The sequence below is a fragment of the Oryx dammah genome, unplaced genomic scaffold, assembly GCF_014754425.2.
Source record: "Oryx dammah isolate SB20612 unplaced genomic scaffold, SCBI_Odam_1.1 HiC_scaffold_10, whole genome shotgun sequence".
In the NCBI taxonomy this organism is placed as follows: domain Eukaryota; kingdom Metazoa; phylum Chordata; class Mammalia; order Artiodactyla; family Bovidae; genus Oryx; species Oryx dammah.
The window spans coordinates 9,673,065-9,697,236 of NW_024070194.1; the positions used below are offsets into that span (position 1 = coordinate 9,673,065).

The 24,172-nt window shown below is 48.1% G+C and overlaps 2 protein-coding genes across 9 annotated transcripts in view; both read right to left on the reverse strand.

The window, feature by feature from the left end:
- Positions 1-6,103: 6,103 nt before the first annotated feature.
- DBNDD2 (dysbindin domain containing 2) lies at positions 6,104-11,576 on the reverse strand. 5 transcript variants are annotated; one of them, XM_040248923.1, is made up of 4 exons: positions 10,099-10,266; positions 8,221-8,367; positions 7,893-8,030; positions 6,104-6,864 (listed from the first exon to the last, which is right to left on the reverse strand). In XM_040248923.1, the coding sequence occupies exons 2-4, from the start codon at positions 8,357-8,359 to the stop codon at positions 6,656-6,658; spliced, it is 486 nt and encodes a 161-aa protein (XP_040104857.1). In that variant the 5' UTR covers positions 8,360-8,367; positions 10,099-10,266; the 3' UTR covers positions 6,104-6,655. The 5 variants fall into 5 exon arrangements, with proteins under 5 accessions (XP_040104857.1, XP_040104856.1, XP_040104858.1 ...); XM_040248922.1 differs by lacking the exon at positions 10,099-10,266 and adding an exon at positions 10,705-11,576 and having other exon boundaries at positions 6,108-6,864; XM_040248924.1 differs by lacking the exon at positions 10,099-10,266 and adding an exon at positions 9,026-9,440 and having other exon boundaries at positions 6,108-6,864.
- The window catches only part of SYS1 (SYS1 golgi trafficking protein), a 34,547-nt gene continuing 16,482 nt past the window's right edge, over positions 6,108-24,172 (reverse strand). For 2 of the 4 annotated variants that reach the window (XR_005722550.1, XR_005722552.1), the window contains one exon: positions 23,520-23,714. Coding sequence is in view for 1 of the 4 variants with exons in the window: in XM_040248931.1 (XP_040104865.1) it covers positions 23,708-23,714 (7 nt within the window). In the remaining 3 variants the exon portion in view is untranslated. Of the gene's footprint in view, positions 6,865-7,892; positions 8,031-8,220; positions 8,368-22,639; positions 23,715-24,172 lie in introns of those variants that run through there. The other 2 variants (XR_005722551.1, XM_040248931.1) reach the window with 2 other exon arrangements.

Below are 24,172 nucleotides of genomic sequence, written 5' to 3' on the forward strand. Positions count from 1 at the left end.
GGCCTCCAATAGGAAGAGCGGAAGAGAAGTGACTTCCGGTGCTGTCCCGGAAGTTGGGGTGCGGCTATCGGAAGGACAGCCTGGATAGACCCTTCTGGACGGTGTGTGTGTAAAGGGGAGGTGACAGGGCACAACCGATTGGGATCTGGATCGTGGACCCCTTTCCCTACGATAAAGTGCTTAGCCACCACTGCCATTGTGCCTCCGTGATAGTGGAAGAAGCAGACTGAAAACGGTTATTTCTTCTGCGAGGTCCCACAGCCGGGCCCCTGCCTCCAATAGCTTCTTGTCTCTGCTCGGTCCTAAGCCTAGCCCGCTCATATGGTGCAAAACCCTCAAATAACCCTCCCGTTTATTATGAAAAATTTCAAACATACAACAAAGATGAAAGGATGAATACCTGTCACAATGAACACCTGTTTCCCCATCACCTAGATTCCACCGTTATCATTTTACTATACTTGTCTTATCACATTACCAGTCTAACTCCCACAATTCATCTTATGTTTTGATGCATTTCAGAGATTTCAGACATAAGGACACTTCTCTTTAAATAGTTTAGCATGCCCATCATTAAAGTGAAGTGAAGTCGTTCAGTCGTGTCCGACCCTCAGCGACCCCGTGAACTGCAGTCTTCCAGGCTCCTCTGTCCATGGGATTTTCCAGGCAAGAGTACTGGAGTGAGAGTTCAATACCTATTAACATTTTTCTTTTGGGGTAAAATTTACAAACACGAATATTCAACTCTGAAGTGCACATCCATTGAATCCAACAAATGGATACACTGGTGTAACTCCTATCAAGATATGTTCCTAAAACCCCTGAAAGTTGGCTAATGCCCCTTGCTAGTCGACCCCTGTGCCCCCTGCCTTCCAGGTGCAACCACTGTTGTGATTTTTCTCCACAAAATGGATTAATCTGTTCTAGAGCTCCATATAAGTGAAATCATCATATACTATGTACTGTTTTTTCTAAAAGACTTCTTTCACGGGAATAATGTTTTGTAGACTCATTCATGTTCTTGCATGTATCAGCAGTTTGTTTCTTTCATTGCTGTATAGCATTCATACATTGTCTGAATATACCATAGTTTATCTGTTCTGTCCATGTACACCTGAGCTCTTTCAAGTTTTTAGTTCTTATGAGCTAGGCTGCTATACAAGTTATTTCGTAGGAATATGCTTAACATTTCTTTTGGATAAATATTTACAAATGGTGAAAGAGAACATATGTTTAATTTTATAAGAAACTGCTAGATCTTTCTCCAGAAGGTATTATTTCATACTTGTATCAGCAATGTATGAGAATTCCTATTGCTCCACATCCCAGTGAACATTTAACTTGGGGGTCTTTTTAGTTTTTACCCCGCAGGTGTGTATGTAATGGTATCTCAATGTGGTTTTAATTTGCATTTCCTTAGTACCTAGTGATGTTGAACATCTTTTCATGTATTTGTTGGTCATTTGTATATTTTCTTTTGCAAAGGATCTGTTAAAATCTTTTTCTACCTCTCCCCTTCTGTGCTGGCTTGAGTTGGAGGAGCTCCAAACAATTCTTGCTTTGGTTTTTCCACCTGCCTAATCAGGTGCCCATTCATGATGGGCTTTGTAGTCTCTTGGTAAAACTCACAACCATTTTGGCTCTGAAGAGCCAAATTTGGTGTCCCCCAGGTCTAGATATATCCTTGATCAACCAGAGAGGAAGAGTCAAAAAGATGTCTTTATCTCAGTATACCCTCATTCTACCTACATCCAGTGCTCCTGCCCCACTAGACATGGAAGAGAAGGAAGGCTTTGAGCTTAGATGTGAGACAGATGTGGGTTCAAATCCCCACCCCAGCCTTTAGTCCATATGAGCATGAGCCATCTGAGTGCCACTCTTCCTGCTCTGTAAATGGATGAACCTACTTTCAGGGTTACTGTAAGGATCAGAAATTAGGTGCATGTAGAATCTGGAATGGAGTAAGTGCTTAGTAACTCCTGCAAACCTTTACCCAAAAATACTCTATGAGGTGCATACCTGTGCGTGCATGCTAAGTAGCTTCAGTTATGTCTCTTTGCAACCCTATGGACAGCCTATGGACAGGCTCCTCTGTCCATGGGATTCTCCAGGCAAAAACACTGGAGTGGGTTGCCATGCCCTCCTCCGGGGGATCTTCCTGACCCAGGGATTGAACCTGCACCTCCTGTAGTTCCTGCATTGTAGGCAGATTCGCTACCGCTGAGCCACCGGGGAAGACCACTCTATGAAGAAGGTACTATTATCTCCATCTTGAAGATGAGTAAACTGAAGTACATAAACCGAGATAACTGCCTACGATCACAATGAGTCATAGCTCGAGTCCACCCTACCAACTTCAAAGAAAATGTTAAGGTAGTTCCAATTATGATGATGATTACTTTGTACTTCTATGCTTTGTTTTCTTTTGAAATTGCCTGTCCCCATCACTCGAGATCCAGCCACTGCCAGAGAAGACTTTACCTTCTCCCTCTCTGGTGCTACAGCCCACTTTATATTTCCATTATCTGTGACATTGTCCCTTCCTGGAAGAACTCTTGGCCACATTAGTATTTCTGTTGCCTAAGCAAGGAAGCTAGCACAGAGTGGGAGCTCAGTAATGTCCAGATGAACAAACAAACTTGACAACATCGTAACATCATTCCACGTTGTCGCCATATTGCTGTGCTGTTCACAGTTATCAAGTCTTGTGCACTCCTGGGGACGGCTGCAGTGTGAGCCGCCCAGGGAATCTTCCACTGAGATGTGGCCCCTCCACAGCACAGGATTCTATAGGAGGAGGCTGTCTTCTTCCCTCTGCTTCAGGGTCTATGACAAGCCTGTGCCACAGACAGAAGATGCCACACTGTGGTTTAGAGGCTGAAAGCTGGGCTGCTTGCCTCGGAGTTGGCACCAAGTCATCACCCCCATCTCCAAAGGCCCTCTGTGGCCTCAAAAAAACAGTTGGCCGGAGATGCTGGCTCTGAGGGCCAGCCAAGGCCCTGTGGTTTGGCAGAAGAAGAGATCATTGTCCAAACAGGAAGTGGTCCTGGGGTCTCAACTGACCCTAGATTTTCCCAGGCAGGGCTGGGGCTCATAGCAGCTGAACTGAAGGCTCCCCATAGGCTCACAAACAATTCCACCTCTCCAGAGTGCTGTAGATCTCTCTCCCCAGCCAAGCTCTCTTCCCCCGTTAGCACTGTATGCCCAGAGTTGTTGACATGTTGACAGCAAAGAGGCCAGGCTAGCTTCCCACCATTCACTCTGGATGGGGAGTGGGGGGATCCCAGGAACTGAGAAACCCTGCAGAGCTGAGCTGCAGATATCATGTGGTACAGCCCAAGAGAAGGCTCAGCCGCTGAAGTCAGGAGGTTGAGAAGACCGTGTCTTCTGTGTACAGTGAAGTCATTGGCAAAACAGAAAAGCCACAAAATTTAACATGAGGCTGGGCCCTGGCCCAGCTTGGTGGATGATCTCAACTTGGACACAGACTTTTAGACAAAAGATGCACAGAACTCCCACCAGTTTTTCAGCAGTGCTAGGAAAAGCACTTAAGAACTGTCACTTACAATGGCCCCCTGCAGGGATGGAAGCAAAATGGAGCTATTGGGAAGACTGCAGCCCTGTCACTCAGCCTGAACTGCACAGAGAGCTTTGAGATTTAGGCTGAAGGTCACTGATCCCATGGATGGTTTGATGTATGAAGGGAGGTAGGATGATTTATTTTTCCTAATATGAAAAATGACATAATGTTCCCTAAGGCTAGGTCCTATAACCCTCCTTTCATTCCATCTTTCCCTGGGTAAGCTCACTGGCACCCATGGCATGCTCATCACCTGTACACTGATAACTCATGTATTGATCTTCCAATCTAACCGTTTCTTCAAAATCCCACACTCATGGGTCCAAATGCTTACTCAAAATGTCCTCCTGGTCTCCAAAGCACCTCAAACTCAACATGTCCAAAACCCAATTTATGACTGACTTCCCAAATCTGGCCCTCTCCTAAATTCTCCATGTGGATGAAGAACCCTCCGAATCATCCTGCTGCACAAGAAAGAAGCAACAGTGATGCCCTGCAGCCAGTCTTCTCTCACACCCACCTAACTATAAATATTTTGAATTTTGCCTCCCCAGCATCTCTTCATTCCTTCCACTTTTCTACATCCCCCACCTCCACCCCATCCCATTTTTATCTGGATGGTTGCAACCATCTCCTGGTTTCCAGACATCCACTCTGGTCCCCTCCAATCACTTCATCTCTACAAGGAGTGCTTCCAGCCATTCTTCCCCTAAACTACTCCTACTCTGCCTTCAGATCTCAGCTCAGAACCACTTCCTCCAGGCAAATACCTCGTGACCTTTCTTAATAGGATATTAACTCCTTCCTCAAGTCCTAGTTGCAGTTTTACATTTGGGCCCCAGGAGAGCCTGAACTCCCTAAGAGCAAGACTGGGTCTTGTGTGTGTGTGTGTGTGTGTGTGTGTGCTACTACCACACCCCCAAGACCAAACTCTGTGTCTTACACATGTTAAACGCTGACATTTAATACTTACTGAATGAATGTCATTTGTTTATACTCAGCCTCAACCCAGTTAAATTAATCATCACCACTGTCTTTTGGGCCACTGTTATCTCTTGCATGGATTATTGTGTTATGTCTGTCTGTCTGGAGCATGCCCTCTTCCAGTAGGTTTTCTACACTGCAGCCAGAATTATCTTTTTAACAAGAAATGTCAATCACTTGTAATCCTTCATTACTCCCAGTAAAGTTCAAATTTGTAATGTGTAAACTACTAGTTATCTACCCAATGACTACAGTCCTCTTGTTTCTTAGTAACATAACCCTGATTTTATCAAGACAGCAGGGGGCCCTACTAAAGGGGGCTTCTGAGAGGTTTGACAAGAAGTACAGAAATCAGACACATTGGTAATTGAAACTTAAAGGGTTATTATCTTTCCAAAGGCCAGGGTTTCCTTTCTTCTAGATAATGCTGTGTCCCTATATAATGCCTGTACATGAAATATTACTCATGTTACCAAGTTCTGCCAATGAGATGAAAATGGACGCTACTGGTTAGAACTTCCAAAAAAGGTTCTCAAAGTGGGAACAGACAGCGACCCATGCCTCTTTCGCCCATCCCTAATTTCTTCTCCTGCTCTCCACCAGTTTCAAGGACCGGAGACTCAACAGCCATTCTAGACATGAGGTATTAATGAGAATTCCAACCATGTGCTTTAGATGGCTGAGTAAAAAGAGCCAAAAAGGACCTTGGTGTCCAATAACTGTAGAATTTTGGACTTCTTTTATGTGAGGAAACAAAATTTATATCTTAAGTCACTGATATTTTGCTAGCAATTAAACTGAAGCTTGATACAGGCTTTAAAGTATTTCCTCATCTGACCTTTGTCGATCTTAATCCTCCCTAATCTCCTGCTCAAATTCAACAATTCAGCTATGCTGAATGGTTTTCTGTTCCTCAAGACTATTTCTCTCCATTTAAAGTTCTTCCAAGCTGCTCTTTCTGCCTGGAGTACAGCGCCCCCCGCACCACACACACCCCTACCAGCTAACTCCTTCTTATCCTTTGGATCCCAGCCTGAAAACCAGCTCTCCAGTGACCACATGAGCTAGATTAAGATGTCCCTCTTTTCTGGTAACAGAAGAGCTCCTCGTCATGCTACTCATTACGCTTACAACTGTGGTATTTTCTTGATTTTTCTCCTGCCCAAAGGCAGGAAGCCTGTCGTGTTCAAAACTGTATTCCTAATGTCCAGCTAATTCCAAACAACTCCTTCTAGAATAAACAGAGCAAGTGAATGATGGGAATATGGGCTTTCCTGGCGGCTCAGTTGGTAAAGAATCTGCCTGCCAGTGCAGGGGACCCGGTTCAATCCCTGGGTTGGGAAGGTCCGCTGGAGAAGGGAATGGCAACCCACTCCTGTATTCTGGCCTGGAAAGTCCCATGGACAGGGGAGCCTGGTGGGCTACAGTCCATGGGGTCACAAACAGTCAGACAAGACTTAGCGACTACACCACCACCAGAGAGCTAAAGAAATATATTGGGTTTGGTTTCTGTCCGATGTGAAAGATGAATGGGAATGGTTGGTATGTTGTTATCTGTTTATTATTCACGCCGTGCCCTGTTCCAGAAAGGACGGAAGGAAGCAGGATGGCTGCAGGACCATCTCCCTGGGAGGGTTAAGGAGTTCACGGCTGCCTAGAAACACTGGTTTAGGAGATTCAGGAAGTCTGGAGGAGGGAAAAGCACTAAGAAAAGCAGTGGCGTCTCGTCCTAGCCCATCTTCCATCTCCTCACTCGTGGGCCCTACTTCAGCAGTAAGCCAAAACCATGGTATTGTCTTGATTTTTTTTCTCCCTCCTGAAGGCAGGGCGCCCATCTTATTCAAAACCATATTCCAAATGCCCAGCTAATTCCAAATATTCTAACAGACAGCGGAAGGATGCAGCAGGGGAAGGTTAGCAGTAAAGCAGGAGCGGGTTAATTCCCAGGAAGGCACACCAGACCACCCTCCTTTCCTCCCCCTGGTGCCTATTGCACTAAAGAGTCTGGTCTTCTCCAAAGGGCTCTGGCCGGGCCTGGGGTCTCCAGTGGAGACGAGGCAGCTCACACAGTCTGTAGGTGGGGGCCCACTGCTAGCTGCAGGCTCCAGGGTCTGCCACGCTGTCGTGGCCTCCATCCTCCTCTTCGTCAGACTGTGCCAGGGGCGTGTCTGCTCCACCGTCACTGGCATCAGCGCTGTGCAGGTTGGTGGAGGAGTCGGAGGACGAGGAGGAAGTACGAGACGTCGTCCTGTCTGGCGTGGGCACTGGCAGGCTCGGCTCCTCGGGATGGTCGTCCACCCCTGCCCAGAGAGAAGAGCCGGTCATGGCCACAAACAGGGGTTCAGAGGACTCTCGGAGAGGATGTGGCTGGGACACACTGATGCCCAGGAACTTGGCCAGTCACCCCGCCAGTCTCCTGGCTCCCAGTTTCCGTGACTTCACTAAGCTCTAAAGTCAAATCAATCAAGTTGCAAGTTCAAGTTCTAGCTACGTCACTTCACTTCCTTGCTACTGAGAAGCTTTGGGCAAGTCACTTCCCCTCTAAAGGACTCTGCTCCTCCTCTGTAAAAAGGGGGCACCGACATTCCAGAGGGGTTCTCAAGACGAAATCTGAGAATGTTTATAAAATGTCTGGCACATAATATGCCATCAATAATAGCAGCACTTTTAAGTAAGATAGTATCTATTAATATCTTATAGGTTAAGCATGTGGGCTCTGGAGTCAAGACAGCTACGGTTTGAATCCAGCTTTTCCACTTTCTGGCTCTGTGACTACTAAATACATATATAGTATGACATGCAAGATCTTAGTTCCCCAACCAGGGTTTGAACCCATTCCCCCTGCAGTGAAACACACAGAATCTTAACCACTGGATCACCAGGGAAGTCTCTCTAACGTCTTTCTTTATAAGATGGGAATAACCCCTCCTGCTCTAATAGGACATAGTAAGGATTGAGATAATACATGTAATATAATTTAGCATAGTATTAGAAACCTAATAAAGTGCTAAATAAATATTAAGATGACTAAAACTGCTTCAGTTGTCTAATCTAAAAATCATATTTTTACATTATTTATTATGTTAACTAATTATATTGATTTCACAAATGAAAAATTGATGAAGACTAAATCTCTCTTCTGAGAGATTTGGATTAGGACTCTGTAACCCAGCTTCCCCCAAGGTCAACTTCCCTAAAATCAGGACAAGCAAGTGCTTCATGGGTGGAAAAGCCCACGCCCAGCCCCTCCGTGCAGACTTCCCCAGTCCAGCTTTGACATCCAGCTCTGACCGACCAGTGCCCACGGGCCCAAAGCAGAGGGGCATACCAGACGTCTGGGGGGTTGGTGGAGGGTCTTCGCAAGGCAAGAACACGTCCGCTCCATCTTGATCCCCCAGGTCGATAAGCTCCACTTGCTCAAGTGTGTCCACATTCACCTCCATGGATGAGATACTACCTATGGGGGCTGCATATCAAGAAGGGGGCAAGTCGGGAGGAGCCAGGCCAGCACTGATCAGATGGTCAGAGACATCTGTCAGGTCGGGAGATAGATGTTTAAAGGGCCAAGAAAACCATCGGGGAGGGACCAAGGTGCAGGACCATGGGACTTCCTCCCTGCCCTACCCCAGTCCCTCTTCCGAGGACTCAGGACTCACGTCTGTGCGACTCAAGATGCAGGTGGGACAGGGGGAAGACAAACTCCGTCTCAGGCTGTAAAATGTCCTCGAAGAATTTCTGCCGCTCCCGAAGCCGGAGCTGCTGGCGCTCCAAGGCTGCCCGAGGATTTGGGTCCATGTCAGCTCCTGGAAGAGCAAGGAGAGCTGTGAATCAGAGAGGGGACTCGGTTGGGGGGCTGGGCTTGGGGAGCCCCCCTGCAGCCCGGATCCCAGCAGTGGGGCCTCTGGCTGCAGCCTGGACACTCCTGGACTTGACTCCTTCTTTCCCTTCCCTGAAACAAAGTCCACTACCACAAAGTTCAAGTCTCACGCAGAGGCAGGGCTGACCCTAGCTCCACAAAGGGGATGTTAGTTCCAGGCACAGCAAGAGAGGCTCCTCTGTATTCAGGGAACACAGCCAATGGCCACGTCTCAGGATCATGCCCTTCCGAGAGGGGCTGGAGGGGCTGGCTCAGCTCAAATGAGGGAGGCATTTTTTCCACTTAATGGACCCAGCCTCTCCTCCAAAGGCAGGGGAAGAGGACAGAATAGATATCTCAGAGATGAAGCTCCCTTCCTCCAGTGCTGCAACTCCGGTCCCCCCACCATCCTTTAAAACCCAGACAAAAGCTAAAGCACCCCGCTCCTACTCTCTCTCTATACACACACACACACACTATCCCCGGCATCCCCTCCAAACCGTGCTCTTAAGTCACAGACTGGACTTCTAGACTTGGCTCTGTCCCTAAGGAAGACATCTTTCTAGCCTCAGTCTCCGCATCTGAAAATGGCATCGTCCTCCTACCTGCCTCTAAACACAAGGCACAGCTCCTGAGGGTGTTCTGTAAAAACGGAAGGCTGCGGTCCCCGAGCTATTTAGAGGACATCATCTCTTCTCTGCCTCCCACAGCTCTTTATTTGAGCTCCTCTCCTCTGACACATCTCACTGGTCGATCTCCCCACTAGTCAGCGAGTAGCAACTGGAAGGGTGCGATTCAGCCCAGGCCCTCTGGCCCCCTGTGCTGAGAGCTTTCCAGAACCCCTTTCACTCCGATTCGCTCCGCATCCCTTCCTGAGCCCATCACCGGAGGCAAGGCAGTATCTAGCTGGAGGACCAGATCGTCATCCTCCGCAGATTGCCTTCCCCGCCTCATCTGGACTCTGCATATCCGAGACCCTGGCCAGTCCACCGGGCGCTGAGGGTGGGCCACGAGCGATCCAAACCCCCAGAGGGGCCAGGCAGGGCCAAGGAAGTGTGGGGAGACCATGTGGCCAGAGCTGGCAGCGGAGGAGGGAGACGCTGACGCTGATTCCTGGGAAAGGCTCTTAGTGCTGCCGCCCAGGTCACAACGCTAAAAATACCCAGGGCCCCTGGGGCTGTCTGCTCCGGCGGGGGTGGGGGTGGGGGTGGGGGGCGGCGAAGGGCGAGCAAGACGGTTGGGGAGCTGGAGGAGACCACGGGCTCCGGGACGCCCCCTCTGTTTCCCCCTCGCCCCCTCAATCTCTGGAGACTGACGAGGGCTGCCCGCCCGGGGCGCAGCGGAGCTAAGCGCCGGAGAAGGGAAGGGGGTTGTTTACGTAACTGAAGGTGCAGGGAAAAGGGGTGGAGGGAGCTGAAAAGGTTTGGCGGGGGTGGGGGGTGGGGGGTCGGAGGCAGCCAAGGGCCCGGCCCGTGGTGCAGAGAGCGCCCTCTCGGTCCTGCCCCACCCGCAGTGGAGTCAGTGCGAGCGAAAGAATTCCCTAAAAGGGGACACGCCGCGACCCTGGAGCAAGCGGGGAAGACGGAGGGGCCCCGGGGGCTGCACTCGCGCTCGCCTCGCCCCCCACCCGGCCCCCCGGCCTCTCGCGGCACCTGAGCCCGCCCCGCGGAGCCCCTACCTGCCGCGCCCGGCGCCCCCGCTGACTCAGGCTGTCCGCTGCGGCGCGGCGGCAGCGGCGGCGGGGGCGTGGGAGCGGGCCGCGCCGGCCGGGGTGGGGCTGCGCCGCCGGGTCTCCCCCGGGACGGACGGGCCCCGGGAGCAGGGAACGAGGAAGCTGCGGCGGGCGGAAGTGGGGGAAGGGCGGCGGCGGGCACACGCGCTCCTCGCCGGGCGCCGGGCGGCCGCCGGGAACCCCCGCTGGCGCGGGCGCTCGTAGTTCCAGGGCGGGCAAAAAGTTCCCGGCACGCGTCCCGCCGCCCCACCACCCGCCGGGCCCCCTGGGTGCTCCGCCCGGCTTCGCGCGATCCCGGACACTTGCTGCGCCCCGCCGGCCCGCGGGGACACGGCCCCCCACACTCCCTGCTCTCCGAATCCCCCAGGAGTCCCCGACGCAACCTCAGCGCGCCGGCACCCGGACTGACTCCCCGGCACCCTCGGCCACGCTCCGCACTTTGAGGCGCGCACCCCTCGAGAAGGCGCTCGCGCGGGAAGAGGGTCTGGGGAACCGCGGCCGCGCTTCAAGGCAGGTGCACAGCGGCGGGGGCTCCCTGCCCCTGGGACTCACCCCTGCAGCCCACGGTTCCTGGCTCCGGGACGATCAGAGCCGCCGCCCAGCTTTCCAGAGCACTGGGCGGGGTGGGCGCCGGGACAGGGCGGGTCGGGGGTGGAGGGGTGGGCCGCTGCGCCGCGCCCCCAGACGCCGGCGGGGAGCCAAGTCCTCCAGAGTGCCGAGAGGGGCGCTGCGCGTCCCGGCCGGCGCTGGTGGAGGAGTGAGGCGGAAACCGTGGGCCCAGAGGGGAAAGGCTTGCCCCTCTCGCGGTGCCTCCTGGCTCAGACCAGGGCCAGAAGCTCCTCCTGGACCGAAGCTCTGTGTTCATTCTCATTCTCCTCCTCCCTTCCACCCGGCGCCCGCATGTAGATCCAGAAACCTGCCGGTTCAGGGCCGGGGGGCGTCGGTCAGAGATGCTTCTGCCGTGGGGTTACTCGATCCTTCATTCAACAAATATCCACGAGCAAACCAGAAACTAGGAGTCATCCCTGCCTTCTCCCTGTCCTTCGCTGCCCACATTAAAATACATCTCCATTAACTGTCGATTCTCCCAAATAATCTTTGCAATCCACCGTTCGTCTCCGTTTCCACCACCGACCGTCGCTCGGCTCCATTCTCTCTGGTTTTCTGGTACTCTGGCCCTGCTATGCTCCGTGCCCCACAGCAGTCAGTCATCACTGAAGAGTCCAGAGCGCTAACCAATGACCCACATGGTCATTTCAACACGCAGGTCTGAGAGGGGTGGAATGGGGAGGGAAGAGGGAGGGGGGAGTCAAGCGGGAGGGGACATATGTATACCTATGGCTGATTCATGTTAAAGTGTTTGACGGAAACCAACACAATATTGTAAAGCAATTATCCTTCAATTTAAAATAAAAAAATGTTTAAGAAACACACAGGTCTGCTGTGCCACCGTTTGTTAGAATGAAATCCCGTGCTGATATCTAAGCTTAAATCCCTCCTTTGTTAGAACGAAATGCAAGTGCTGGTATCTGAGCTGAGTCTTAAACGAGTTCAACAGGCAGAGAAGAGGGGGAAGGGCATATAGGAGGCAGGAGCCGGGCGATGGGGGTGGTGGGGGTTGTGAAGAGTTGTGTGACCCATTCAGGCTTCTCTGTCAGGGAACCAGCACTCTGTACAAATACCTAAAGTTCTGCCTCTCCTATTGTACTGAGATATCCAAACCATCCTGAGAAATAAGTACAGCAAGCAACTTTCCCATTATTTTACAAGCAAGGAAACTAGTTTGTGGCCACCAACAAGTGCAGTAGTTAGGAGCACAGGCCTGCTGGTGTCTAGCCAGCTGTGTAAACAATTTCTCTGATCCTTGCTTTCTTTGTCTATTAGGTAGGAATAATTAATCCCTACCTCCTGTGAGATAATTCATAAAAAATGCTAAGTGCAGGGCTCAGGCATTCTGGAGATGCTCAGTAAACATTAGCTGTTTAGATTGTAATTGCTCCTGAGAAACAGAGGCAACTGCTTTCTTCCACAAATTTCTAAAATTATAGGAAGTACGCTGTAATCTTCTATAGAGCTTATTATGTGCCTGTCACTGTTCTAAGTGCTTTGCATGTATTAACTCTTTTATTCCTCGAAATATTCCTGTGAGGTAAATGCTGTTTTCACATCCATTTTACGGTACAGAAACTGAGACATAGAAAGGTGAAGGGACTTGTCCAAGTAAGTGACGGAGCAGGAATTTAAAGCCAGGGTGGCTCAGCAGTAAAGAATCCGTTTGCAGTGAAGGAGACCAAGAGACATGAGTTCTAAATCCCTGGGGGAAGATCCCATGGAACAGGAAATGGTCACCTGCTCCAGTATCCTCGCCTGGGAAATCCCATGGACAGAGGAGCCTGGTGGGCTACAGTCCAAGGGGTCACAACGAGTCGGACATGACTGAGCACAGCACAGCACAGGGCTCCATGAAAGTTAGTTGAAAGTTAAGTCACTCAGTCGTGTCTGACTCTTTGCGACCCCGTGGACTGTAGACCACCAGGCTCCTCCATCCATGGGATTCTCCAGGCGAGAATACTGGAGTGGGTTGCCATTTCCTTCTCCAGAGGAGCTTCCTGACCCAGGGATCGAACCCAGGTCTCCCGCATTAGAGGCAGACGCTTTAACCTCTGAGCCACCAGGGAAGCAAAACCACAACTTCCAGTCTGTTCCCCTTTTATCCTATTGCAGTTTTCGTCTTCCAAGAAATATTTTGGTCAGTTTCATTCTTATTCCTCATTAATGGATGGAGTAGATACTTGGTCCCAGTTTAGAGCTCAGAGGAAAGAGGCCAAATCCAAAGTACAGTGGCTAAGAGCTCAGCTCCCCCTTTTCAGGCCTATCCTTGGGAACAGGAATGCATGAATTATTTTGAGCTGTCCCCAGCATGGTAACAGATCAGGAACCTCTCTGTCATTTCTCTTTGTCAGGTATTTGCCACATAAAAGGGGGGTGGGGACATCCAGGTTAGAAATAATTCAGGAGCTAAGCTGGAAGGGTCTTTGCCAACAAAGGTCCGTCAGGTCTGACTAGTCAAAGCTATGGTTTTTCCAGTAGTCATGTATGGATGTGAGAGTTGGACTATAAAGAAAGCTGAGCACTTAAGAATTGATGCTTTTGAACTGTGGTATTGGAGAAGACCCTTGGACTGCGAGGAGATCCAACCAGTCCATCCTAAAGGAGATCAGGCCTAGGTGTTCATTGGAAGGACTGATGCTGAAGCTGATACTCCAATACTTTGGCCACCTGATGTGAAGAACTGACTCATTTGAAAAGACCTTGATGCTGGGAAAGATTGAAGGTGGGAGGAGAAGGGGACGACAGAGGATGAGATGGTTGGACGGCATCACTGGCTCAACGGACATGAGTTTGAGTAAACTCCGGGAGTTGGTGATGGACAGGGAGGCCTGGCGTGCTGCAGTTCATGGGGTCACAGAGAGTCGGACACGACTGAGCGACTGAACTGAACTGAAGCTGAAAGAGTGTCAGTTGAGAGGAAGGCCCAGGCAGCAGACCTAAGGGTGGACAGCAGGAGTTGAAAGGAGCAGTGAGAGAGTAGATGGCTTAGACTTCTGGCTTCCATTTAGGATGCTGAAAGCTGGGAAGAGCATCCTACCACACTAAAAACAATTTTTTTAATTGTTAGGTAATTTGTACAATTGTTAGTTTTGTTGACCCCATCAGTGAGCTGAGGTTGCCAAGCAACTGATTAACCTGAATTCCAAAGAATGGCAGTCACCTCCAAGAAGTAGGATATAGGCAATGGCACACCTATGAAGTTGGAGAAAGGCAATGTCTCCATGCAAACAGGTAAGAAGAGTTCAGCCACAAGTTTTATTGCTAAAGGCCCGGTGTGGCTATGAGAGGATATGAGAGGATAGAATCCGTGGGAGTTACAGACACTAAAAGTAATCACAGAAACAAAACAAACCAAAACCACATTTTGTTCAACTCCTGACAAGATTGACTCAATTCTCTACACTAACAGCCTAAGAAGAAGAGATATAAAGATTTCCAAGCAAAAATAATACTGAGCTCAGTCTCTACTGTTCTACACATTACGGCCAGAAATTTTAAAAGTTACAACACACACATAAAAAGGAACATAACAACAACCAAAAAAAAAAAAAAAAAAAAAAACCCTATTTGTCAAGAGACAAAGCAATCAACAGAACCAGTCTCCAGACTTAGATTACTCTCTGGAATTATCTGCCAGAACATTTAAAACAACTATAACAGTATGTGAAGGACTGTGTTGAAAAATATGGACAGCCTACAAAAAACAGAAAGGGACTGTTAGCAGAGAGAAGAGGACTATAAAAAGGAGTCATATGGAAAAGTCTAGAAATTTTTAAAACATGTAACAGAGACGAAGAATGCCTTGGCGGCCTTATCAGTAAACTCAACACAGCTGAGGAAAGAATCAGTAAACTTTACGATAGGTCAAGAGAGACTACCCAAATGGAAACAGAAAAAAGTGAAACAAAACAAGGAAATCCCAAACAGGGACCTCCCAGGTGGTCCAATGGCTAAGACTCTGCACTCCCAATGTAGGCGGCCTGGATTCAGTCCCTGGTCTGGGAACTAGATCCTACTTGCTGCAACTAAAGATCCCGCATGCCACAATGAAAATCAAAGACCCTGAGTGCCACAGGTAAGACCGGTGCAGGCGAATAAATATTTTTAAAAGCCTAGAAGATCCAAAGCTAACATCTGCATAATTTGAATCTGAGATAGAGATAAACACACACACACACTATTAGTAGAAATAATGGTCAATAATTTTCCAAAAATAATGAAAGGACCACAGAGCCAAGAAATGCACAGAATCCAAAAAATATTAAATATCAGTGGATAGGACTTCGCTGGTGGTGCAGTGGGTAGGAATCCACCTGCTAATGCAGGGGACACTAAAAGTGTCGATCCCTGATCTGGGAAGATCCCACGTGCTGCAGAGCACCTTAGTCCATGTGCCACAACTACTGAGCCACGTGTTGCAACTACAGAAGCCCGCGCGCCTAGAGCCTGTGCTCCGAAGCAAGAGAAACCACTGCAGTGAGAGGCCTGCACACTGCAACTAGAGAAAGCCCGCTTGCAGCAACTAAAACCCAGCACAGCCAAAAATAATAAATAAATAAATAACAATATTTAAAAGTAGACTTCAAAAGAAGGATTGTTACCAGGGACGAAGAGGAACATTACCTAATGATAAAAGGTTGTTCATTTCAGCAAGAAGACTTAGCAATCATAAATATGTATGTGTACATCTAGCAACAGAGCTTCAAAAACATGAGCTAAAAATAGACCTAAAATAAAAAAGACAAATCCATAATACAGTTAGAGGATTCAAAGCTTCTCTCTCAGAAATCAATGAAACAAGTAGACAGAAAGAAAAAGTAAGAATACAGAAATCCGGAACACTATTAACTAGCTGTTCTGATTGACATTTTTATAGCACTTTACCAGCAAAGTAAACATTCTTTTCAGCTGCGCAAAAACATTCACCAAGATACATCATCTTCTGGGCCATAAAACAAACCTCAACAAATTTAAAAGAATTTAAATCATAAAAAACATATTTTGTGACTATTAAAGAATGAAAATATAAATAACAACAGAAAGAGATGTGGGCAACACCCCAATACCTGAAATAAAACACAAGACTTCCAAATAACCCACAAGTCAAAGATAAAGTCCAAAAGGAAATTAGAAAAATATCTTGATTGAATAAAATTGAAATGTTGCAACCAGCCACCAAAAAAGCTCCCACTGGTCCTTGCCTTCTGTTTATTTGTACTTTTGCATAGCTTTCTTCTGCACTCTATCAAAGTTATTTATGTGACCAATAAAACATGGCAGATGGCACATCATGTCCATAAAAAAATGTAAAAGACCACAACTTCCATCATGGGTGTGCATTCTCTCTGTTGTTTGGATCACTCACTCTGGGGGAAGCCAACTATTATGTTTTCAACAGCCCTATAGAGAGGCCCACATGGCAAGAAACTGAAGGTCTAGCCAACAGCCAGTGAAGAACAGAGGCCAGCCAGCAACCCCATGAATGATCATGGAAACTGACTTACTGGCCCCAGTAGAGCCTTTGAGATGACTGGAACCTTGGCCAGTAGCTTGGCTGCAGCTTCAGCAGTGACTGAGGCAGAACCACCCGGCTGGAGCAGTCCTGGATTCCTGATGCCAGAACCTTTGAGATGATAAATACTTATTTTTTAAACTGATAAATTAGCACGTATAGGGATTTGAGTATTGGGTCGGGTGAAGCTGTAACAGCACTCTGAAGTATGGAAGTGGCAGTGGACTGACCTAGACTTGGGAAGTGTACCAAAAGCTCAAAATGCTTTGAAAAAGCTGTGAAGAGAAGCCTCGACCCTGGGCCTCCTGCACTGCGAGGGCGAAGTCTTATGCACTGGACCATCAGGGAAGGCCCTGCCCAGCATTTTTTTTTAATTAATTTATTTTAATTGGAGGCTAATTACTTTACAATATTGTAGTGGTTTTTGCCATACGTTTACATGAATCAGCCATGGGTGTACATGTGTCCCACATCCTGAACCCCCCTCCCACCTCCCTTCCCATCCCATCCCTCAGGGTCATCCCAGTGCACCAGCCCTGATCACCCTGTCTCATGCATCGAAGCTGGACTGGCGATCTGTTTCAGATATGATAATATACATGTTTCAATGCTATTTTTTCAAATCATCCCGCCCTCGCCTTCTCCCACAGAGTCCAAAAGACTGTTTTTCACATCTGTGTCTCTTTTGCTGTCTCACATATAGCCTGCCCGGCATTTTAAACTGCATTTAGTAAGAGAGGTGGGGCTTCCCTAGTGGCTCAGTGGTAAAGAATCCATCTGCCAATGCAGGAGACCTGGGTTCCATCCCTGGGTCAAGAAGATCCCCTGGAGTAGGAAATGGCAAGCCACTCCTGGATGCTTGCCTGGAGAATCCAAGGACACAGGAGCCTGGCGGGCTACAGTCCATGCGGTTTCACGACAGCATGCACACAACTCAATGGGAGGGGTGGGGTAGAGAGGAATGCATCTACTCCATCTTGTTCAGAACCAGAAACCCTTATTTTATGTTCTCTTTAACCCTGTGAGTCCAAGTGGGAATACTTCTGGATATAGAATCTTTTTAAGATCTTGTGGGTCACTCGGAGTCTTATTCAGGTCCACGCTATTAGACTAAAGCTATTGTTGGGAGAAATATCAATAACCTCAGATATGCAGATGACATCACCCTTATGGCAGAAAGTGAAGAGGAATTAAAGAACCTCTTGATGAAAGTGAAAGAGGAGAGTGAAGAAGTTGGCTGAAAGCTCAACATTCAGAAAACGAAGATCATGGCATCTGGTCCCATCACTTCATGGGAAATAGATGGGGAAACAGTGGAAACAGTGTCAGACTTTATTTCTTGGGGCTCCAAAATCACTGCAGATGGTGACTGCAGCCATGAAATTAAAAGACGCTTACTCCTTGGAAGGAAAGTTATGACCAACCTAGATAGCATATTCAAAAGCAGAGACATTACTTTGCCAACAAAGGTCCGTCTAGTCAAGGCTATGGTTTTTCCTGTGGTCATGTATGGATGTAAGAGTTGGATTGTGAAGAAAGCCGAGCACCGAAGAATTGATGCTTTTGAACTGTGGTGTTGGAGAAGACTCTTGAGAGTTCCTTGGACTGCAAGGAGATCCAACCAGTCCATTCTGAAGGAGATTGGTCCTGGGTGTTCTTTGGAAGGAATGATGCTGAAGCTGAAACTCCAGTACTTTGGCCACCTCATGCAAAGAGTTGACTCATTGGGAAAGACTCTGATGCTGGGAGGGATTGGGGGCAGGAGGAGAAGGGGACAACAGAGGATGAGGTGGCTGGATGGCATCACTGACTCGATAGACGCTAGTTTGAGTGAACTCCGGGAGTTGGTGATGGACAGGGAGGCCTGGCATGCTGCAATTCATGGGGTCACAAAGAGTCAGACATGACTGAGTGACTGAACTGAACTGAATGCCTATGATTGCTCTGAGATAAGCCTTTCTCTCTTAGGCTTCTGCTGATTTGGCTGACAGTCAACACCCTTGAGTTTTCTAGGATTCCTCTTGCTTGATTCACAGGATCTGTGAGGCACACCCATCATTTCTTTTGAGGTCTTTTATCTGACTGAAGACTACTCTGCTGCATTGTCTGAAATCTTCCCTAGATGCACACAAAAGACTTGATAGTTACATTCTCACTTTCCTTTGGACCATGTTTTTCTGGTGCTGCTCTGGATTTGAGCTTTGCTGGGAAACCACTAGTTAACTTTACTATCATTTGCCAGGTAGAGGGGCTGAGAATTTTCAACCACAAAGTCCTGGCTCCTTCATATTTAACAGTTCTCCCTTTTAGCTCAGGATTTCTCAACCTCAGCACTATTGACATCTCAGGCAGGATAATTCTTTTTATTTGTTTATTGGTTGCGTGGGGTCTTCATTGCCTCATGCAGGCTTTCTCTAATTGCAGTGAGTAGGGGACACTCTCTAGTTACGGTGCATGAGCTTCTCCTTGCCGTGGCTTCTCTGGTTTCAGAGCATGGACTCTAGACGTGTGGGCTTCAGCAGCTGCAGCACACTGGCTCAGCAGTTGCGGCTCCCTGGCTCTAGAGCTCGGGCTCAGTAGCTGTGGTCCGTGGGCTTAGCTGCTTCATGACTTGCGGAATCTCCCCAGACCAGGGATGGGACTCATGTCCCCTGCACTGGTGGAGCATTCTTGCCCAATGTACCACCAGGGAAGTCCCAGGAGGGAGGAGGTGGTGTTGAGAGGGGTTTGTCCATTACAGAACATTCAGCAGCATCCCCAGCCCCTACTAACTAGATGCCAGTGGCAACCTCTCCAGGTCTGATAACCAGAAATGTCTCCAGATATTGACAAAGGTCTCCTCAGAAGGCACCATCATGTGCTCACTTGAGAACTGCTGCCGTTTCCCTACCACCTCTTGTGTTTAAGCAGCAAGAAGACACCAAGTTGCACCTTTAACACATGATTTGGAAATATCCTTAACCAGATCCCAGCTCATTAGGCACGTTTTCTGCCTTTCACTTTACCCTGCATGCCGCCAATAAAAGATCCCCTGTGCCGCAATGGAGAGCCAACACAGTCAAATAAATACAAGAAAGCAGATCAATCTTAAGAGTTCTCATCAAAAGGGGAAAAAAGGTTGTTGTTGGTTTGTTTTTTTTTAAGGTAAACAGATGTGGGAAGAAAATATCTGCAAATCACACATCTTACAAAGGGACTCATCTAGTCTGTACAAAGAACGTTCAAAACTCAACAGTGAAAAAACAAACAATCCAGTTGAAAATGAGCAAAAGATTTGAACAGCCATTTCACCACAGAGCATACAGAGATGGCAAATAAACACAGTAAAATATGCTCCACACCAACAGCCAGTAGGGAAATGCAAATTAAAAGCACTGTGCATCCATTTTATGCCAGTTAATTAAAAGTTAGTGACCATACTAAAAGCAGGTCAGGATGCAGAGAAGCTAACCATTCAAACCTTGCTGATGGAAATGTAAAGTGATATAGTCCCTCTGGAAAATAGATCGGCGGTTCCTTAGAAAAACTAAACACGTACTTACCATATGATCTAGCAATCATCCTCCTTGATATTTATTACCGAGACATTAAACTATGTCCCTGTAAAACCTGTACATGAGTGCTCCTGCCAGCTTTATTTGTAACAGCCCTAAATGAGAAACAACCCAAATATTCTTCAGTGGGTGAATGGTTAAACAAATCACGGCACATTCATACTGTGTAATAATACTCAGCCAAAAAGGAACAAATTATTGATACCCAAAACAACTGGATGGATATCGAGAGCATTGGGGGGGGGGAGCACCAGGTTTGAAATGTTACGTATTGTATGATTCCATTTATACAGTATAACACTATTGAAATAACAAAAATATAGAAATGGAGATGGGTTGCCAGGGGTTAGGGGTCAGAGGAAAGAGGGTGTGGGCATGCCTATAAACAGCATTTGCAAGCCTGAAATGACGGAACACTTCTGTATCTTGATCGTGGTTACATGGATCTATGAGTGGTTCTGACATTGGAATATAGTTATGCAAGATGTTACCCTTCGGGGGCGGGGAATGAGAGAACGAGATACAGGACCTCTATTATATTTTTTTGGAATTTTCTGTGAATCTGTAATGATTTTTTTTTTAATTTATAGAAGGAACTGTTACACCTGCAACAACTTGGATGAATCTCCACAGCATTATCCTGAATGAAAAAAAGTCCATCTCGAAAGGTTACATACTGTGGGATCCTACTCACATAACATTCTTGAAACAATAAAATTGCAGAAATGGAGAATGATCAGTGATTGTCTAGGGATTAGGGATGAGACTGGGGAGCGGAGCAGATAGCACAAGAGAGTTTTCACAGTGATGGAACACACACACACAAATGAGTGCAGGTAAAACTGACAAAATCTGAGTTAGGTCTGTCTATTGTGTTTACATCAATCTCCTGGCTGTGATATTGCACTGATATACCCAATATGTGTAAATCTCAAATGCATTGTATTAAGTGAATGAATTCTATTCAAAAGTCTATAAGCTATAGGATTCCGTTTATATAATGTTCTGGAAAAGGTAAAGCTATAGGGACTGAAAATACATTCGTTGCTGCCAGGGTTGTGGGTGGGACAAGGAGTTAACTACAAATAGATTACATGAGAACTTAGGGAGGTTATGAAACCATTCTACACATTGACTGTGGTGTTTGTACAGTAACAAGAACTTACCATAGAACCGCACACTAAAAAGGGTGAATTTTACCATATATAGGTGCTTCCCTGGTGTCTCAGACAGTAAAGAATCTGCCTGCAGTGCAGGAAATCTGGGTTTGATCCCTGGGTGGGGAAGATTCCCTTGAGAAGGGAATGGCTACCCACTCCAGTATTCTTGCCTGGAGAATTCCATGGACAGAGGAGCCTGGCAGGTTACAGTCTGTGAGGTCGCAGAGTCGGATACAACTGAGTGATCAACACACACTGTGAAACAAAACCACCACAAAAAAGGGTAGATCCACAACCACTAGTACGGCTGTTGCAGAAAGAAAGAAGGAGAGAAGGAAAGAGAGGGAGGGAGGGAGGAAGGAGGAAAAAGAGGAGGGGAGGAAGAATGAAAAATAACAACCATCGGTGAGGATGTGGTGAAACTGAAAGGTCGTTGGGAATGCAAAATAGTGCAGCCACTCTAGAAAACGGTATGGTGGGTCCTCAAGAAATCAAAAGTAGAATTGCCATATGGTCCATAAACTCTACTTGTGAGTTTATACTCAAAGAATTTAAAGCAGGGTCTTGAGGAAAGATAGTTGCACACCCACGTTCATAGCAGCATTATTCACGGAAGCCGAAAAGGTGGACGCAACCCAAGTGCCCACCGATGGACGAGCAGATAAAATATGGTCTATACTTACAAGAGGACAGAGTCCAGCCCTAAAGGAAGGGAATTCTGGCACAAGCTGAACCTTGGGGACATTGTGCTGACTGAAATAAACCATCAGAGCGGGACACATAGTGTGTGAGGTTCCTGGAGCAGTCAAATGCATACAGACAGAAAGTAGGCTGCTGGTTGCTGGGGTTGAGGGGGCTGGGGAATGGGGGGCTGTCGCTTAATGGGTATTGAGTTTCCATTTAGGGGGATGAAGAGTCTGGGAGGCGGATGGTGGTGATGTTGCATAGCGATGTGAAAGTACTGGGCGCTACTGAGCTGCCCACTTAAAATGATTAATGGTCAATGTTATGTGTATTTTACCACAACTAAGAGAAAAAAGAGAGGGCGGTGGTTTCTCACTGAAGTGCCTTGGATGTGATCCAGAAGGCTGACCAGCTGCACGTCCATGGGTATCGCTCTGCCCATAAATGGTTTTTACCGTGTTAATGGAAGAGATGAACAAGACTGAACAAGGACCCGCTGCTTTAGGAGCCGTTGTTGGGGTACGACGTCTGGTCACAGAGAAAAACTGCCCCCCTGGGGATGCACCCCCAAGCTTCTGAAGGGAGGAAAGGGAGTGACGGTGTGAAAAGAACCGGCTGGAACAGAATGCGGAGGCGGCTGGGCCAGCCGCCAGGGCCCACTCAAGCCCCGTCGCCTGGGAACACTCCCAAGGCCCTGACCCTCAGGACCAGCTCCAAGCCTCTTAGCCTGTGATGGAGCCTGTCTGGCTCACTCCCCCAGGTTTGGCTACCGTCACTCTGGGTTTCTACGTTCTATTCCAGCACATACCCCGCTTCATAGTTCTCTCCCACACCTGTAATTTGAAACTCCAGGAGCCCCACAGCCTTTTGCCTGGCAACCCTATTCTTCCTTTGTTATCTGTCACCATCTCTACGAAGACTTCCCTGGCCTCCCCAGGCTGTTCTTTAGGGTTCCAGCAGTCCGCTCACCATTACCCTTATCATAGAAAATGCCGTTTATTTTCATTTTTTCACAAAATACTTAATGGGTACCTCTTGTCAGCCAGGCACTCTTCTAAGGCTCTGGGGGCTTAGCAATAAAGAGAACAGCCCCAAATCCCTGCCCTTGAGGAGCCCATGTTCTGGAGGGACCACTCCCCGGGCTCAGAGGAAGGCGCACAGCAGGGCCCCAGCTGTTGGTGCCGAGGTGGCAGGTGCAGATGATCCTGATGCAGCCCAGCAGAGCCCAGCAGAGTCCAGGAAGAGCTGAGATCATGCTGACAGGGAGACGGAAGCCCGAGCAGGCGGAGGAGCCGGGAGAGGACTGAAGCAGACAGAGGGAGGGGTGGGGTGTTCGCCTGGCCTTCCCTCCAAAGTCACCTCCTTGTGTCTTTTCTGACCCACAGCGTCTTTTTTTGTTTTTACCACCCACTCATCTCCGCCCTAATAAGAAAGGGCATGGACATATAAGAAGCTGTGCAGCTTTCAGCTTTCGGCTCAGAGGAGGCAAAGGTGCAACTTTCTTCAATCGTCCCACGTCCGGGTTCACCAGCCGCCTTCACCATGCCGCCAAAGTTTGACCCCAACGAGATCAAACTCGTGTACCTTTTGCACTGGTGCACTGGTGGGGAAGTCCATGCCATGTCTGCCCTGGCCCCCAAGATTGGCCCCCTGGGTCTGTCTCCAAAAACGGCTGGTGATGACATCACCAAGGCAACTGGTGATTGGAAGGGTCCAAGTATTACAGTGAAACTGACCATTCAGAACAGACAGGCCCAGATTAAGGTGGTACCTTCTGCTTCTGCCCTGATCATCAAAGCCCTCACGGAACCACCAAGAGAAAGAAAGAGGCAGCAAAACATTAAGCACAGTGGAACCACCACTTTTGATGAGAAGGTCAGCACTGCCGAGCAGATGCGGCATCCGTCTCTAGCTAGAGAACTCTCTGGAACCATTAAAGAGATCACCCAGCCTGTGGGCTGCAATGTTGATGGCCGCCACCCTCATGACATCATAGATGACATCAACAGTGGTGCTGTGGAGTGCCCAGCTAGTTAACAACTGCAAAGGAAAAAGAAAAATAAAGGATTATTTGACAACCAAAAAAAAAAAACACAAGAAGCTGTGCAGTAGTCTGGTCTTGGTCCACATCCCCTAAAAGGCAGAGGTGAGCACCCCATGGGAATGCACACCCCTCCATCTGGGTATCAAACTGGCCGACTGAGGGGGTGGTGAGGGAGAAGCTGTAAGTCACAAGCTCTTCCGATTATTCAGACGCGGCCAGGTGAGCAGATTACTCAGAGCAGCCTGAGTTGTTCAAATCTCCCACCATCTGGCCCAGCCCCTCACCAGGACTTTCTCTGTCCTCACCTTCTGCCACTACCTCTCCCCACTTCCCTCACCTCCTTCGGGTCTCTCTTTACATGTCATCTTGTCAGTGGAAGGGTCCTATCCCATTCTTCTTTAAAAAGATTTTTATTTTGTATTGCAGTATAGATGATTAACAATGTTGTGATAGT

Excerpts from the sequence above, each read along its gene's own strand:
- DBNDD2 (XM_040248922.1), bottom strand. The coding sequence starts at position 11,023 with ATGAGAATGAACACAGAGCTTCGGTCCAGGAGGAGCTTCTGGCCCTGG. Across the intron at positions 8,031-8,220 it reads GCATCTTGAGTCGCACAGAC|CCCCCATAGGTAGTATCTCA; the intron begins GTGAGTCCTGAG and ends CTTGATATGCAG. Across the intron at positions 6,865-7,892 it reads ACCAACCCCCCAGACGTCTG|GGGTGGACGACCATCCCGAG; the intron begins GTATGCCCCTCT and ends CTCTCTGGGCAG.